A 14,586-nucleotide genomic window follows, 5' to 3' on the forward strand; every position below is an offset into this window, starting at 1 on the left:
GCAAGTAGTGAATGCGATCTGTTGCAATACCAGAAACAGCCAACGGACAAGAGTGGCGCTGTTTCTGGAAGACAACAGCTGGGTTTTTCTAGACTTATACAATTTCTAAAAGTGGTGCTGCTCACAGCTGCTGCATAGTGACGGTCGATATAAGGGAAGGAAATGAAATGATTCTTACCCAGGGAGTGAATGCTCCTAGGCACTGCGTATCATTATTGTAATACGCACAACATGTCCACCAGTGAAAATCGGTGGGGTCAGTGTGTTCTATGCCTACACTAAGAGCAAAAAGTATTCCTCCACAAGCTGCGGCTAGACAGCTGACGATGTTCAACACCAAGCTGGCGGTTATCTGGAACACAAAGTAACAGTCATTACTTAAAGGGGCTCTCTGGTGGAGACGTCTCATTTTCATGCATCCTATTAGGGACATCACTGTAAAGGAACACAACCATCATCCATCTATTAGGGTATGTAGACATCATAAAGAAGGCCACCAGTTCAGGAACCCCCTACGTAAGGCAGAATGGAGGACTACTTTGTAAGAAGGGCTCCCACTCTGCCAGAGGCTGCAGTCCCAAAATGTTTGTCTCTGATGAGACAACCCAATTAGTAGAGGGGAGTCAGGCATTCTGGTCCTGCCACAGTGGAGAGCAGCTGTGAAGAATATGAAGGAGGACCCAGTGTGTCAGTGTATTTTGTGGACAACTCTTTGATTTTAATGGACCTTCTGCAATACTTCATTTCACCTGTGGAGGCACTGCAGGGAGATTGAAGACCTGCTGGCAGGTTACTTTACACTTTTTAGAGATGTTTTACAAGAGAATGAGCAGTAGGGAAAGAAGGCTGACCAGCGACGTCCTACTGAAGTCGCCAACTAAGAGAACCACGCTTGAAAGAAACAATCTCAAAAATGATAATTGCAACACTTGACTACAATTGTCCAGGTTTTTACCTTAGGCTGGTAGATCTCTTGCACTCTCAATGCATCAGGCAAGTCTACCATTCAGGCTGCTGGCAGCCACCATTGGGGTGCCTTTACACTTGCGATCGCGATATTGCAGTTTTTTTTACCGCAAATGTCAATAGGACTTTCTAATGTTAGAAATGCGCAATTTCTGTGTGATGTGATATTAACATTAGAAAGACCTATTGACATTTGCAGTAAAAAAAACTGCGATATCGCAATCGCAAGTGTGACGGCGCCCTTAGGCAGATATATCAAAGGTACATTAGGAACATACCCCTTTAAGAACTGTCAATACGGCGGCCCGTGTTTTCATCAAGCAGTCATGTTTATTTCTGTCATTAGAAAGGCATCAGTCAGAAGTTCCGATATCACCTCCTTGGCAAACTGAGAATTCACTCTCATCCAAATATGCACCCTCCTTGATTGCTTCTCCTTAACCCCTTCAAGACCAGAGAGGTTTTATTTTTTCATTTTCGCTTTTTATTTGACGCCTTCCAAAACTTTTCTTTTTCCGTTGACAGAGCTGTCGAAGGCTTGGTTCGTTTATTTGATGGACAAGTCGTAATTTTCAATAGTACTATTTAATGTACATAAAGTGCATTACGCCTTCTTAAAAAAAAGAGGGTGAAATTGAAAAAAAAAGGGGTGTGTGGAGGGGTATGGCATTCACAGCGCAATAAACATGAGGTGCACTTTGTTCTGTGGGTCAGTGCATTTAGCAAGTCTATTTATTTTATGTTTTACCACTTTTTTAAAAAGAGAGCTTTCCTGCAGACATTACATAAAACAACGGGGAAGATTTCTGAAAGTATCTGTGATCGGGGTGACCGCCCTCTAATTGTGGGGATTCCATCATCTTTACTGGGGGTTGTATGCCTATGGTTAATTCTACCGGATCGAAGACTTTAGTCTTCACCTCTTAGACCGGTCCTGTGTCTTTTTGTGTCTTTTTGTCTGCATGTTCCAAGAACTATAATTTTTTTTTACTTTTCCATCTACAGAGTCGTATGGGAGCTTGGTTTTTTTTTTCGCAGGGCAAGCTGTATTTTTTATTGGTACCATTTAAGATACCACGTAATGTATTGAAAGACTGAAACATTTAAGTGGGGTGAAGTTAAAGGGGTTGTCCCGCGGCAGCAAGTGGGTCTATACACTTCTGTATGGCCATATTAATGCACTTTGTAATGTACATTGTGCATTAATTATGAGCCATACAGAAGTTATATAAAGTTTTTTACTTACCTGCTCCGTTGCTAGCGTCCTCGTTCCCATGGAGCCGACTAATTTTCGCCCTCCGATGGCCAAATTAGCCGCGCTTGCGCAGTCCGGGTCTTCTGCTCTCTTCAATGGAGCCGCTCGTGCAGAATGCCGGCTCCGTGTAGCTCCGCCCCGTCACGTGCCGATTCCAGCCAATCAGGAGGCTGGAATCGGCAATGGACCGCACAGAAGAGCTGCGGTCCACGGAGGGAGCAGACCCCGGCGGCCATCTTCAGCAGGTAAGTATGAAGACGCCGGACCGCCGGGATTCAGGTAAGCGCTGAGCGGTTTGCTTTTTTAACCCCTGCATCGGGGTTGTCTCGCGCCGAACGGGGGGGGGGGGGGGGTTTAAAAAAAAAAAAACCCGTTTCGGCGCGGGACAACCCCTTTAAGTAAAAATGCAATTGCAAAGATTTTTCTTAGTTTTTTTAGGGGGTGTTTGATTTTACAGCATTCACAGTGGGGTAAAAACGAGCTGCTCATTGAATCCTGTGGTTCAGTACAAAAACAGCGACACTGAATTCAGTTTTTATTATATTTTCCTATTAAAAAAAAAAAAAAAAAAATATTTAAGAGAAATTTGCCTTTGTTACCACATTCTGACCTCCATAACTTGGTTATAATTTCAACCATAGAACTGTGTGTGTGTTTTTTTCTTTTTTTTAATGGGGTGATCTGCAGCTTTTATTGGAACTTTGATGGGTTACATGACTTTTTGATCACTTTTTTTTCAATTTTTTTTTTTTTTTTGCGTCATGGAGTCACAAAGAAACTGATTCTGGCTTTAGAGATTTTTTTCTTGGTGTTTCCTGTGTGAAATAGTAATGTGTTATTTTATTAGATCTGACGTTTACAGGTGCGGTGATACCAAATACAATATTTTGATTTTTTTTCTGTTTTGATTTTTTTGGTATTAACAATGGGTAAAGGAGATTTTTAAACTTCAAAAAAATTTTGTAATATTTTAAAAAAAAACTTCATTTAATTTTTTTTAGTTTTTTAGTTCTCATAGGGGACTTGAACTAGTGACAATTGGATCGCTTATACAATATACCACAATACTTCAGTATTCCAGTATATTGTACTTTCGCAGGCATTCTATTCAGCCCTGCTAGAGGCGAGGCTTAATAGGCAAATATCCATGATAGCCTTAAGGGTCTTCACTAGAGATGAGCGAACGTGTTCTTCCGAGCTTGATATCCGTGCGGATATTAGGGTGTTCGTGATGTTCGTTATTCGTAACGAACACCATGCGGTGTTCGGGTTACTTTCACTTCCTTCCCTGAGACGTTAGCGCGCTTTTCTGGCCAATTGAAAGACAGGGAAGGCATTACAACTTCCCCCTGTGACGTTCAAGCCCTATACCACCCCCCTGCTGTGAGTGGCTGGGGAGATCAGGTGTCCGCCGAATATAAAAGTCGGCCCCTCCCGCGGCTCGCCTCAGATGCGGTGTGAGTTAGTGAGGGACAGTGCTGTTTGTACCGGAGCTGCTGTAGGGAAAGAATTGGTAGTTAGTGTAGGCTTCAAGACCCCCCAAAGGTCCTTATTAGGGCCACTGATAGCTGTGTGTTGGCTGCTGTTAGCAGTGGCAATTTTTTTTTTCTCAAAATCGGCTCTGCAGAGCGTTGCACCCGGCATTAGGGACAGAAGTGCTGCATAGGCAGGGAGAGTGTTAGGAGTGAGTGTAGCCTTCAAGAACCTCAACGGTCCTTTCTAGGGCCATATTTAACCGTCTGCAGTACTGTGCTGGCTGCTGTTAGCTGTGCTGCATATTTTTTTACTTCTCAAAATCGCCTCTGCAGAGCATTGCACCCTCCATTGATACTGCAGGGAAAGAATTGTATAGGCAGGGCCACAACACAGTTATTATTCATAGAATATACGCAGTGCTGCCTTTTGGTGCAAAAAAACGGAAAATATTTCTATTTGTCCTGCCTCTGTCCGTCCTAAGGGCGGTGGACACGTGTCGGCTGCGTGTGCAACCTTTAAAAATCAGACGCACCCAGCTACGGTTTACTGCTGGCTTCGCCACTTGCTTTCCTTAATTGGGAAAAAAAATACCTGCTCTGCCACAGTTAATAACTCTGCTACCCTCACGTTCTGTGACACATTAGCAGGAAAACAGCACAGTTATTAAACTTAGATTATACATTCACTAGAGGCAGTGGGGCCTTTCGTTTTCAAAAAAGGGAAAAAATTATATTTGGCCTGCAGTCTTGCGCCAATTTATTAGCTGCCTGTGAAATCAAATCACTGGTAATACAGCATGCTGAGGGGTAGGGGAGGCGATTAGGAGAGAGGCACGTTTCTGGCGTCCCCACATTCATCGCCCAATTAATGGGTCCACGCGGGAGACGGTTATTAGAAAATGAGCAGTGTGAGCAGGTCCTGTCCTGGATGGCAGAAAGTGCTTCGAGCAACCTATCGTCAACACGCAGTTCTGCGCCGTCCACTGCTGCAAATCCGAATCCTCTGTCTGCTGCTCCTCCTTCCTCCCAGCCTCCTCACTCCACTACAATGACACCTGCTCAGGAGCGGGAACACTCCCAGGAACTGTTCTCGGGCCCCTGCTTAGATTGGGCAGCAGCGGTTCCTCTCCCACCAGAGGAGTTTATCGTCACTGATGCCCAACCATTCGAAAGTTCCCGGGGTCCGGGGGAAGAGGCTGGGGACTTCCGCCAACTGTCTCAACAACTTTCTGTGGGTGAGGAGGACGATGACGATCAGACACAGTTGTCTTGCAGTGAGGTAGTAGTAAGGGCAGTAAGTCCGAGGGAGCAGCGCACAGAGGATTCGGAGGAAGAGCAGCAGGACGATGAGGTGACTGACCCCACCTGGTGTGCAACGCTTACTCAGGAGGACAGGTCTTCAGAGGGGGAGTCAAGGGCATCAGCAGGGCAGGTTGCAAGAGGCAGTGCGGTGGCCAGGGGTAGAGGCAGGGCCAGACCGAATAATCCACCAACTGTTTCCCAAAGCGCCCCCTCGCGCCATGCCACCCTGCAGAGGCCGAGGTGCTCTAAGGTCTGGCAGTTTTTCACAGAGACGCCTGACGACCGACGAACAGTGGTGTGCAACCTTTGTCGCGCAAAGCTCAGCCGGGGAGCCAACACCAACAGCCTCACCACCACCACCATGCGCAGACATATGATGGCCAAGCACCCCGCAAGGTGGGACGAAGGCCGTTCAGCGCCTCCGGTTTGCACCCCTGCCTCTCCCCCTGTGCCCCAACCTGACACTGAGATCCAACCCCCCTCTCAGGACACAGGCACTACCGCCTCATGGCCTGCACCCACACGCTCATCTCCGCTGTCCTCGGCCCCATCCAGCAGTGTAGTTCAGCGCACCGTCCAGCCGTCGCTTGCGCAACTGTTGGAGCGCAAGCGCAAGTACGCCGCCACGCACCCGCACGCTCAAACGTTAACCGTCCGCATAGCAAAATTCATCAGCCTTGAGATGCTGCCGTATAGGGTTGTGGAAACTGAGTCCTTCAAAAGTATCATGGAGGCGGCGGCCCCGCGCTACTCAGTTCCCAGTCGCCACTACTTTTCCCGATGTGCCGTCCCAGCCCTGCACGACCACGTCTCCCGCAACATTGTACGCGCCCTCACCAACGCGGTTACTGCCACGGTCCACTTAACAACGGACACGTGGACAAGCACAGGCGGGCAGGGCCACTACATCTCCCTGACGGCACATTGGGTGTATTTAGTGGAGGCTGGGACAGAGTCAGAGCCTGGGACCGCTCACGTCCTACCCACCCCCAGAATTGCGGGCCCCAGCTCGGGGGTGGTATCTGCGGAGGTGTATGCTTCCTCCACTAAAGCACCCTCCTCCTCCTCCTCCTCCTCTGTCTCGCAATCAAGATGTGTCAGCAGCAGCACGTCGCCAGCAGTCGGTGTCGCGCGGTGTGGCAGCACAGCGGTGGGCAAGCGTCAGCAGGCCGTGCTGAAACTACTCAGCTTAGGAGATAGGAGGCACACGGCCCACGAACTGCTGCAGGGTCTGACAGAGCAGACCGACCGCTGGCTTGCGCCACTGAGCCTCCAACCGGGCATGGTCGTGTGTGACAACGGCCGTAACCTGGTGGTGGCTCTGCAGCTCGGCAGCCTCACGCACGTGCCATGCCTGGCCCACGTCTTTAATTTGGTGGTTCAGCGCTTTCTGAAAAGCTACCCACGCTTGTCAGACCTGCTCGTAAAGGTGCGCCGGCTCTGCGCACATTTCCGCAAGTCCCACACGGACGCTGCCACCCTGCGCACCCTGCAACATCACTTTAAGCTGCCAGTGCACCGACTGCTGTGCGACGTGCCCACACGGTGGAACTCTACGCTCCACATGTTGGCCAGGCTCTATGAACAGCGTAGAGCTATAGTCGAATACCAACTCCAACATGGGCGGCGCAGTGGGAGTCAGCCTCCTCAATTCCTTTCAGAAGAGTGGGCCTGGTTGGCAGACATCTGCCATGTCCTTGGTAATTTTGAGGAGTCTACCCAGGTGGTGAGCGGCGATGCTACAATCATTAGCGTCACCATTCCTCTGCTATGCATCTTGAGAAATTCCCTGCAAACCATAAAGGCAGCTGCTTTGCACTCGGAAACAGAGCCGGGGGAAGACAGTATGTCGCTGGATAGTCAGGGCACCCTCCTGTCTATTTCTCAGCGCGTACAGGAGGAGGAGCATGAGGAGGATGAGGAGGAGGGGGAAGAGACAGCTTGGCCCGCTGCTGACGGTACACCGGCTGATTGCCTGTCATCCTTTCAGCGTGTATGGCCTGAGGAGGAGGAGGAGGAGGAGGATCCTGCAAGTGATCTTCCTAGTGAAGACAGCCATGTGTTGCGTACAGGTACCCCGGCACACATGGCTGACTTCATGTTAGGATGCCTTTCTCGTGACCCTCGCGTTGCACGCATTCTGGCCACAACGGATTACTGGGTGTACACACTGCTCGACCCACGCTATAAGGAGAACCTGCCCACTCTCATTCCCGAAGAGGAAAGGGGTTCGAGAGTGTTGCTATACCACAGGACCCTTGCGGACAAGCTGATGGTAAAATTCCCAGCCGACAGCGCTAGTGGCAGAAGGCGCAGTACCGAGGGCAAGGTAGCAGGGGAGGTGCGTAGATCGAGCAGCATGTACATCCCAGGCAGTGCAACAGTCTTTAAGGGCCTGGACAGCTTTATGGCTCCCCACCAAGACTGTGTCACCGCTCCCCAGTCAAGGCTGAGTCGGCGGGAGCACTGTAAAAGGATGGTGAGGGAGTACGTAGCCGATCGCACGACCGTCCTCCGTGACGCCTCTGCCCCCTACAACTACTGGGTGTCGAAGCTGGACACATGGCCTGAACTAGCGCTGTATGCCCTGGAGGTGCTTGCTTGTCCTGCGGCTAGCGCCTTGTCAGAGAGGGTGTTTAGTGCGGCTGGGGGAATCATCACAGATAAGCGTACCCGCCTGTCAACCGACAGTGCCGACAGGCTAACACTCATCAAGATGAACAAAGGCTGGATTTCGCCAGACTTCTCTTCTCCACCAGCGGACAGCAGCGATACCTAAACAATACGTAGGCTGCACCCGCGGATGGAAGCTACGTTCTCTTTCACCATCCAAAACGGGGACATTTCTGCTTCATCAATCTGTGTCTAATATTCCTCCTCCTCCTCCTCCTGCTCCTCCTCCTGAAACCTCACATAATCACGCCGAACGGGCAATTTTTCTTAGGGCCACAAGGCTCACTCAAATAATTTTTCTAAACAATTTTTATATGTTTCAATGCTCTTAAAAGCGTTGGAACTTTAACTTGAACCAATTTTTCGTTAAACTGGGCTGCCTCCAGGCCTAGTTACCACTTAAGCCACATTAACCAAAGCGATTAATGGGTTTCACCTGCCATCTTGGTTGGGCATGGCCAATGTTTACTGAGGTACATTAGTACTGTTGGTACACCAATTTTTTGGGGCCCTCACCTACAGTGTAATCATAGCAATTTGTATGTTCTTCGCCTGCACTCATGGTACAGAATTGTGTGTGGGGTTGGCCTACACTTTAGCTACATAAATGTAACTTGGGCCTTGGCTATACTAAGGCTACTGAAATGGAACTAAGACTGCGCTCCCACTATACTGCTGCTTCAGAATTGTTACTGGGGCCTGTCTTGAGTGCTACTATTGCTGACATGGAACGAAGACTGCGCTCCCGCTATACTGCCGCTTCGGAATTGTTACTGGGGCCTGTCTTGAGTGCTACTATTGCTGACATGGAACGAAGACTGCGCTCCCGCTATACTGCTGCTTCGGAATTGTTACTGGGGCCTGTCTTGAGTGCTACTATTGCTGACATGGAACGAAGACTGCGCTCCCGCTATACTGCTGCTTCGGAATTGTTACTGGGGCCTGTCTTGAGTGCTACTATTGCTGACATGGAATGAAGACTGCGCTCCCGCTATACTGCTGCTTCGGAATTGTTACTGGGGCCTGTCTTGAGTGCTACTATTGCTGACATGGAACGAAGACTGCGCTCCTCCTATAATGCTGCTAGTGATATGTTAGTGGGGCCTGTCCTAATGCTACGGCTGAAATGTTACGAATTATGGGCTCTGCCTATACCGCTGCTAATGGTATGTCTCTGGGGTGTGGAAACAGAGGCTTCCCAAAGATATGATGGCGGCGAGGCCATTTCCCACCAACGCGGTTACTGTTAAGGTGCATATAACCACGGACACGTGGAGAGGACACGTAGTGCCTCAAAAACATCCCCCTCCTCCTCCAACAGGGAAAACATTCTTGGCAAATGCCTTTGCATTGGTTCGTCTGGTGGCAGTCCAAGAATTTCACCTTTACCGACACTACAAGAGAGCCCCCCCACCATCCCCCCGCCACGGCCCACTTAATCCTGGCCACATTCCGAAAACCAACAAAATAAAAACGCGCTACTAGGTCCGCAGTCACCACCACATTACCACCAACGCGGTTACTGTTAAGGTGCATATAACCACGGACACGTGGAGAGGACACGTAGTGCCTCAAAAACATCCCCCTCCTCCTCCAACAGGGAAAACATTCTTGGCAAATGCCTTTGCATTGCTTCGTCTGGTGGCAGTCCAAGAATTTCACCTTTACCGACACTACAAGAGAGCCCCCCCACCATCCCCCCGCCACGGCCCACTTAATCCTGGCCGCATTCCGAAAACCAACAAAATACAACCGTGCTACTAGGTCCGCAGTCACCACCACATTACCACCAACGCGGTTACTGTTAAGGTACATATTACCAGTCTGATTGGGGCATGCAGACACCTTGACAGAATGAATAGTGTGTGGCACATAGGTTCCCCATTGCTATGCCCACGTGTGCAGCTCCTGATGGCGGTGGCACAGGATTCTATTTCTCATTGCTTCTGTACAGCATTGTGGGCTATCGCCCCGCCCCTTTTAAAGAGGGTCGCTGCCTAGCCGTGCCAACCCTCTGCAGTGTGTGCCTGCGGTCCCTCGTCGTGGCAGACGCACTTCTAAATAGACATGAGCGTGGTGTGGCATGAGGGCAGCTGAAGGCTGCGCAGGGACACTTTGGTGTGCGCTGTGGGGGGGAGGGGGGGCGGTTGGTCAGCATGTAACCCAGGAGAAGTGGCAGCGGAGTGTCATGCAGGCAGTGATTGTGCTTTGTTGGAGGTAGTGTGGTGCTTAGCAAAGGTTTGCCATGCTAATGAGGGCTTTTCAGAAGTAAAAGTTTTTGGGAGGGGGGGGGGGCCACTCTTGCCGCTATTGTGGCTTAATAGTGGGACCTGTGAACTTGAGATGCAGCCCAACATGTAGCCCCTCGCCTGCCCTATCCGTTTCTGTGTCGTTCCCATCACTTTGTTGAATTGCCCAGATTTTCACACATGAAAACCTTAGCGAGGATCGGCGAAATACAAAAATGCTCGGGTCGCCCATTGACTTCAATGGGGTTCGTTGTTCGAAACGAACCCTCGAACATCGCGGGAAGTTCGTTTCGAATAACGAACACCCAAACATTTTGGTGTTCGCTCATCTCTAAAAGTAACCCAAAGCCGCCGCCAACCAAAACCGTTGCGTCCTGTAAACCAAAACCATACATACTATATATCAAAGCATTCGCAACAAATAGAGGAACCCGTTCCCATACTTTATTTTAGCATAAATATACTAAATTTTAAAAAAACTATAAATGTTAAAAAACATATTTTTTTTAGCATTTAACCCACAATAAAACTAAAAAACGGAAAGAAAAGTCAGTGTAAAAGATATTTTAAAAAATTGCCTTATATGTCACAGAAAAAAACGCAGTAAAAATAATTTTGGTAGCTAGAAGAAACAAAATAGGGCAGTAAAACCGCCACACGGGTAAAATCCCTAAAAAGTGTCTGGTCCTTAGGGTACAAAACAGCCTGGTCCATAAGGGGTTAAAGGAGGAGGGAAAGATGCCTGAAGAAAGAGACAGGTTGAATATTATTAGGTGACCAATGACAGTCAGGGAAACAAACTTAAGGAGGTGAGAGGGAATAGGGTCATTAAGGGGTCAAAGTGGAAGGAGATCAGAGGAGATACAGGAAGGAAGGGATCCCTAACAGCTTCGCCGCCATCTCCTGTGGGCCATCTCCGAGGCGGTCACTGCAGTAACGGCTGGATAGGGAGAGCGTGCAGAGCTAACTGGCGGCTGGAAGACAACATAGCGGTCAAAAAGAAGAAAAATCAAAAATGGATAATACCAATAAAAGAAAGCTCCACCTGTGATCCGTTTACTAACAGATGGGTCCTGTAGCTTTATTTTGCCCCTCTCTTGGCGGGGCGGGGTGATGCATGTGTTCCGGAGCTCGTGCCCTTAACCCCTTGAGTGGCACGCCCGGAAATTTTCCGGGACGAGCTCCACTGCTCATAGCGATATAGCCCGGAAGATTTCCGGGCTATGTATCACTATGGGAGCTGCAGAGCACAATGCCACAAGCTGTGACATTGTGCTCTGCCTGCACAGTCCCACAGAGAGCAAAGCAAGGGCTTTGAAAAACCAGCAGAAGATATTGCCGATATGCCGGCAATCTCCTGCTTTGTATACAGGTTGCCATAGAGACCATCGGCTTGTCAGAAGCAAGCGGATGGTCTCTGTGGCAGGGAGAGCTGGTTGTTAGCTGTCAGAGGACAGCTAGGTACCTGCTCTTACAGCAGAGATCAGAGAAAGCCTCCGATCTCTGCTGTGTTAACCCTTTACATGCTGCAGTCTATGTGACTGCAGCATGTAAAGGGCTGTGACTGCAGCATGTAAAGGGCTGTCACCATCGGACCCCCGGAATGTGATCAGGGGTCCTGATGGGTCCCTGTGGAAGTCCCCTAAAGGGACAAAAAAAAAATTAAATTTTTTTTTAAAAAGTCAAAAAATTATAAAAAAAATAATAAAAACACTTGTCTCCCTTTACTTTGTAAAAAAATCAAAAATACAATCACACATGTGGTATCCATGCGTCATAATGACCCAGAGAAGGAAGTTAATGCATTATTTAACCCCTTAATGACATGGCCCCTTTTTTTCTTTTTTCCCCCATTTCTTTTTTTCCTCCCCCCTGTTTAAAAAATCACAACTTGTCCCGCAAAAAACAAGCCCTTATATGGCCATGTCAATGGAAAAATGAAAAAGTTATGGCTCTTGAGACGCAACTGCAAAATTAGTTGAAATTCAATGATTAGACCATTTTAAAAAACCTGCCCTGGTGGGCACGACAGGGTGGTAGGAAACCCGCCACTCAAGGGGTTAATCTTTTAAAACTCTTACAACATCCCTCGCCGTTAGTTCTGCATCATTGGGCCGCTTAGGAGTTCCAGCGATGCAACATTTCGGGCAGATCGGAGCCAGCAGCCATGAAGAGCAATAGGGTGGGGGGGCAAGCTGAACTTTCTGCACCCGGGCCCCTGGGCCTTTAGACCCGCCACTGGTTTAATGCCAGGTATTCCACAACGAACGTACCCTCCTCAGGATAGGAATACCGTATACCGCATACGTTCAGTAAAGAACTTTTTGTAAAAAAATAATGTGCCGTCTGTGCCTTGGTTTGACATTAACGCACCGTCCTAAATCTGTGTTGTACCGCCACAGGGGTCACCAGTTACAGTGTTCTAGCTCAACTCGTTGCTAATCTGGATTTAGCCTTCTGATTTGGCTTCTATAGATTTTCGCTATAGCTGGTGTTCACTCCCGGCTTCCCACGCTCCACGCTTCTCTTGGTCGTTGACGTAACCAGGAGACTCCTCCCACCTGACTCCTCCCACCTCTCCCCACAGTTGCTGTGCGGCACCGTCCTCCTCCTTCGCAGCAGTCTCAGAGCAACCGTGCTGTAATCAGAGGGACCGCAGTGGGAGGAGTCTCCCTCCTGGGGGGGGTCAATTCTAAGTTTTGCTATGAAGCGCCGTAAGTTCTATGTACTCCACTGCCAATTTTGACAAGTGTGTCCTTTTCTTTGGCTTGCTGGCGGCACGGTTTCTGGAGCCGTGTTCTAGTAACCGCCCATACATGTAAGGCTGCTTTCACACCAGCGTTAGGGTCAGTTCAGGGTCTTTGTCTCTCTGCTCCGTTTTTGGAGGAGAGAAACTGAAATAAAACTCCTCCAAAAATGGAGCAGAGAGACGGAAACCCTGAACTGTCCCCAACGCAGCCTTACAGTATCTGTATAATACTGTACTAGAACCAGACGTCTGACTAGCTCGGCTCTGCTACATCCATGCGTCATAAAACAAGGCGGTGGCCGCTCCTCTATGGAGGCAGGAGAGAAACTGGTCAGTGCAAAAGCATCTTGTAAGAACTTGTAACCGCAGCTACACGGGCAGAGTATTACAGGGTCTCCTGAAGGGGTTTCTGCTCCTTTTGGAGAACATTTGTAATAAAAAGATATAAAGGAAATAAAAATTTGAAAGAAGTCAAAATATCGTCTGCTGTGAAGAAAAAACGTAAAAATCACTTTGCTGATAAATAAAGAGAATTTAGAAGAAAAAAAATTATATCAGTATAACCCTTTAACCAACACATGCAAACCATGGCAGGATGGGGATGAAGGGGTTAAATTGTTTACCTTCAAAAGCACAAGATGTAATTTCCGCTGTGCAATGAAGGACGTCTTGCGTAGTTGTTGTGGATTTCTAACATACGGGAGATGGAATTCCACAATTTAAGTAAAGAAAAAAGCAAGAAAGTCAGCAAGGCGAGCCGCAGAACGCATTCTGCAATTAAAGACACAGCAAAACCTGCACTAATTAACTAAACCCCCATCTGCGCTGCGTCCGGCGGACAATTCTGTCCCGTGTGAAAGGTCCCAAAGCAGCCAAACCCCCTGTGAGCGGAACGCAGCAGCAGCGCCGCCCCCTCGTGTCCTGACAGTTCGCTACAATGTATGATACAAAGTATCAGCCTGCAGTGCAGACTGTCCGCTCTCCGGTACCTCGTGTCTGACCTGAAGACGGATCCGCTGTTTCCTCGCTGTCGGATCCCGGAGATGTTTACCGAAGTGACATCAGCGGAGGAGGAGCCGCGTTTCCTGAGCTTGTGGGACATGTGACGGTTCACATCTGCTCGTCCGTCTTGAATAAATAGTGGCTCTTGTCACTTGTGGCGCGCAGATACTTAAAATTTTTGGGCAGAAACATCTGTGTATTGTAGTACTGACTCATGGAAGAGATTTAACCCCTTAGGCCCCTGTCCATGGGCGTTGCGGTATCCCCTGGCAGATCTCCATCGCCTGGACGGATCTCTGCTGTCAGCCTAATCTGACAGATAGGCTGACCACGGAGAATAGCGGCAATTCGCCGCATTCTGCAAATTGCCGGCCGCGAGCGGAGAATCGCAATAATTCTCTGCTCATGGACTCGGGGCCGGCGCTTTCCATATCAACGTTCTGAAAAACTTCAGATGGTGTGATTTACCGGCTATTTACCGCAAGCGAAATCACGGCCGTGGACAGGGGGCCTTAAGGACCGCCTCCTTTTCTTTAATTTTTGCATTCTTGTTTTTAATGTGTACACATTGCAGCAAAAATGACCTGATAACTTGATTCTGTTAACTGGCTGCCGGCTCCCCGGGTAACAGTCCCTCCCCTTCCTTTCCTGGGTGCCACCCACGGTAGGGGCACAGGCAACATTTGCTAAAGGGCAGGGTCGCAATTGTGACTCCTGCGACACCTGAGTATATTGTACCAACAGTTTAGCACAGCGGAGGTTCCCTTATGGTCTGGGGATGTTTTACTTGGCATGGTCTTAGCCCGTTGCTTGTAGTGGCAAGAACCATGATCACAGAGGTGAACCCTGACATCCTAGACAATAATGTGCTGCCAACAATGGGGTAATACTCTGGGAATGGTCGGCCATACTTCC

At 48.9% G+C, this 14,586-nt stretch overlaps 1 protein-coding gene across 3 annotated transcripts in view; it reads right to left on the bottom strand.

Annotated features, from left to right (window-relative positions):
• Nucleotides 1–13,775, bottom strand: part of LOC136631803 (membrane-spanning 4-domains subfamily A member 4A-like) — a 93,357-nt gene extending 79,582 nt beyond the window's left edge. For 2 of the 3 annotated variants that reach the window (XM_066606172.1, XM_066606176.1), the window contains exon 1: nucleotides 13,671–13,775. In XM_066606172.1, coding sequence (XP_066462269.1) covers nucleotides 13,671–13,771 — 101 coding nt within the window. In that variant the 5' untranslated portion in view covers nucleotides 13,772–13,775. Of the gene's footprint in view, nucleotides 1–13,292; nucleotides 13,360–13,658 lie in introns of all 3 variants that reach the window. The other variant, XM_066606174.1, reaches the window with a different exon arrangement.
• Nucleotides 13,776–14,586: the final 811 nt, after the last annotated feature.

The sequence above is a fragment of the Eleutherodactylus coqui genome, chromosome 6 (assembly GCF_035609145.1).
Source record: "Eleutherodactylus coqui strain aEleCoq1 chromosome 6, aEleCoq1.hap1, whole genome shotgun sequence".
NCBI classification, from domain to species: domain Eukaryota; kingdom Metazoa; phylum Chordata; class Amphibia; order Anura; family Eleutherodactylidae; genus Eleutherodactylus; species Eleutherodactylus coqui.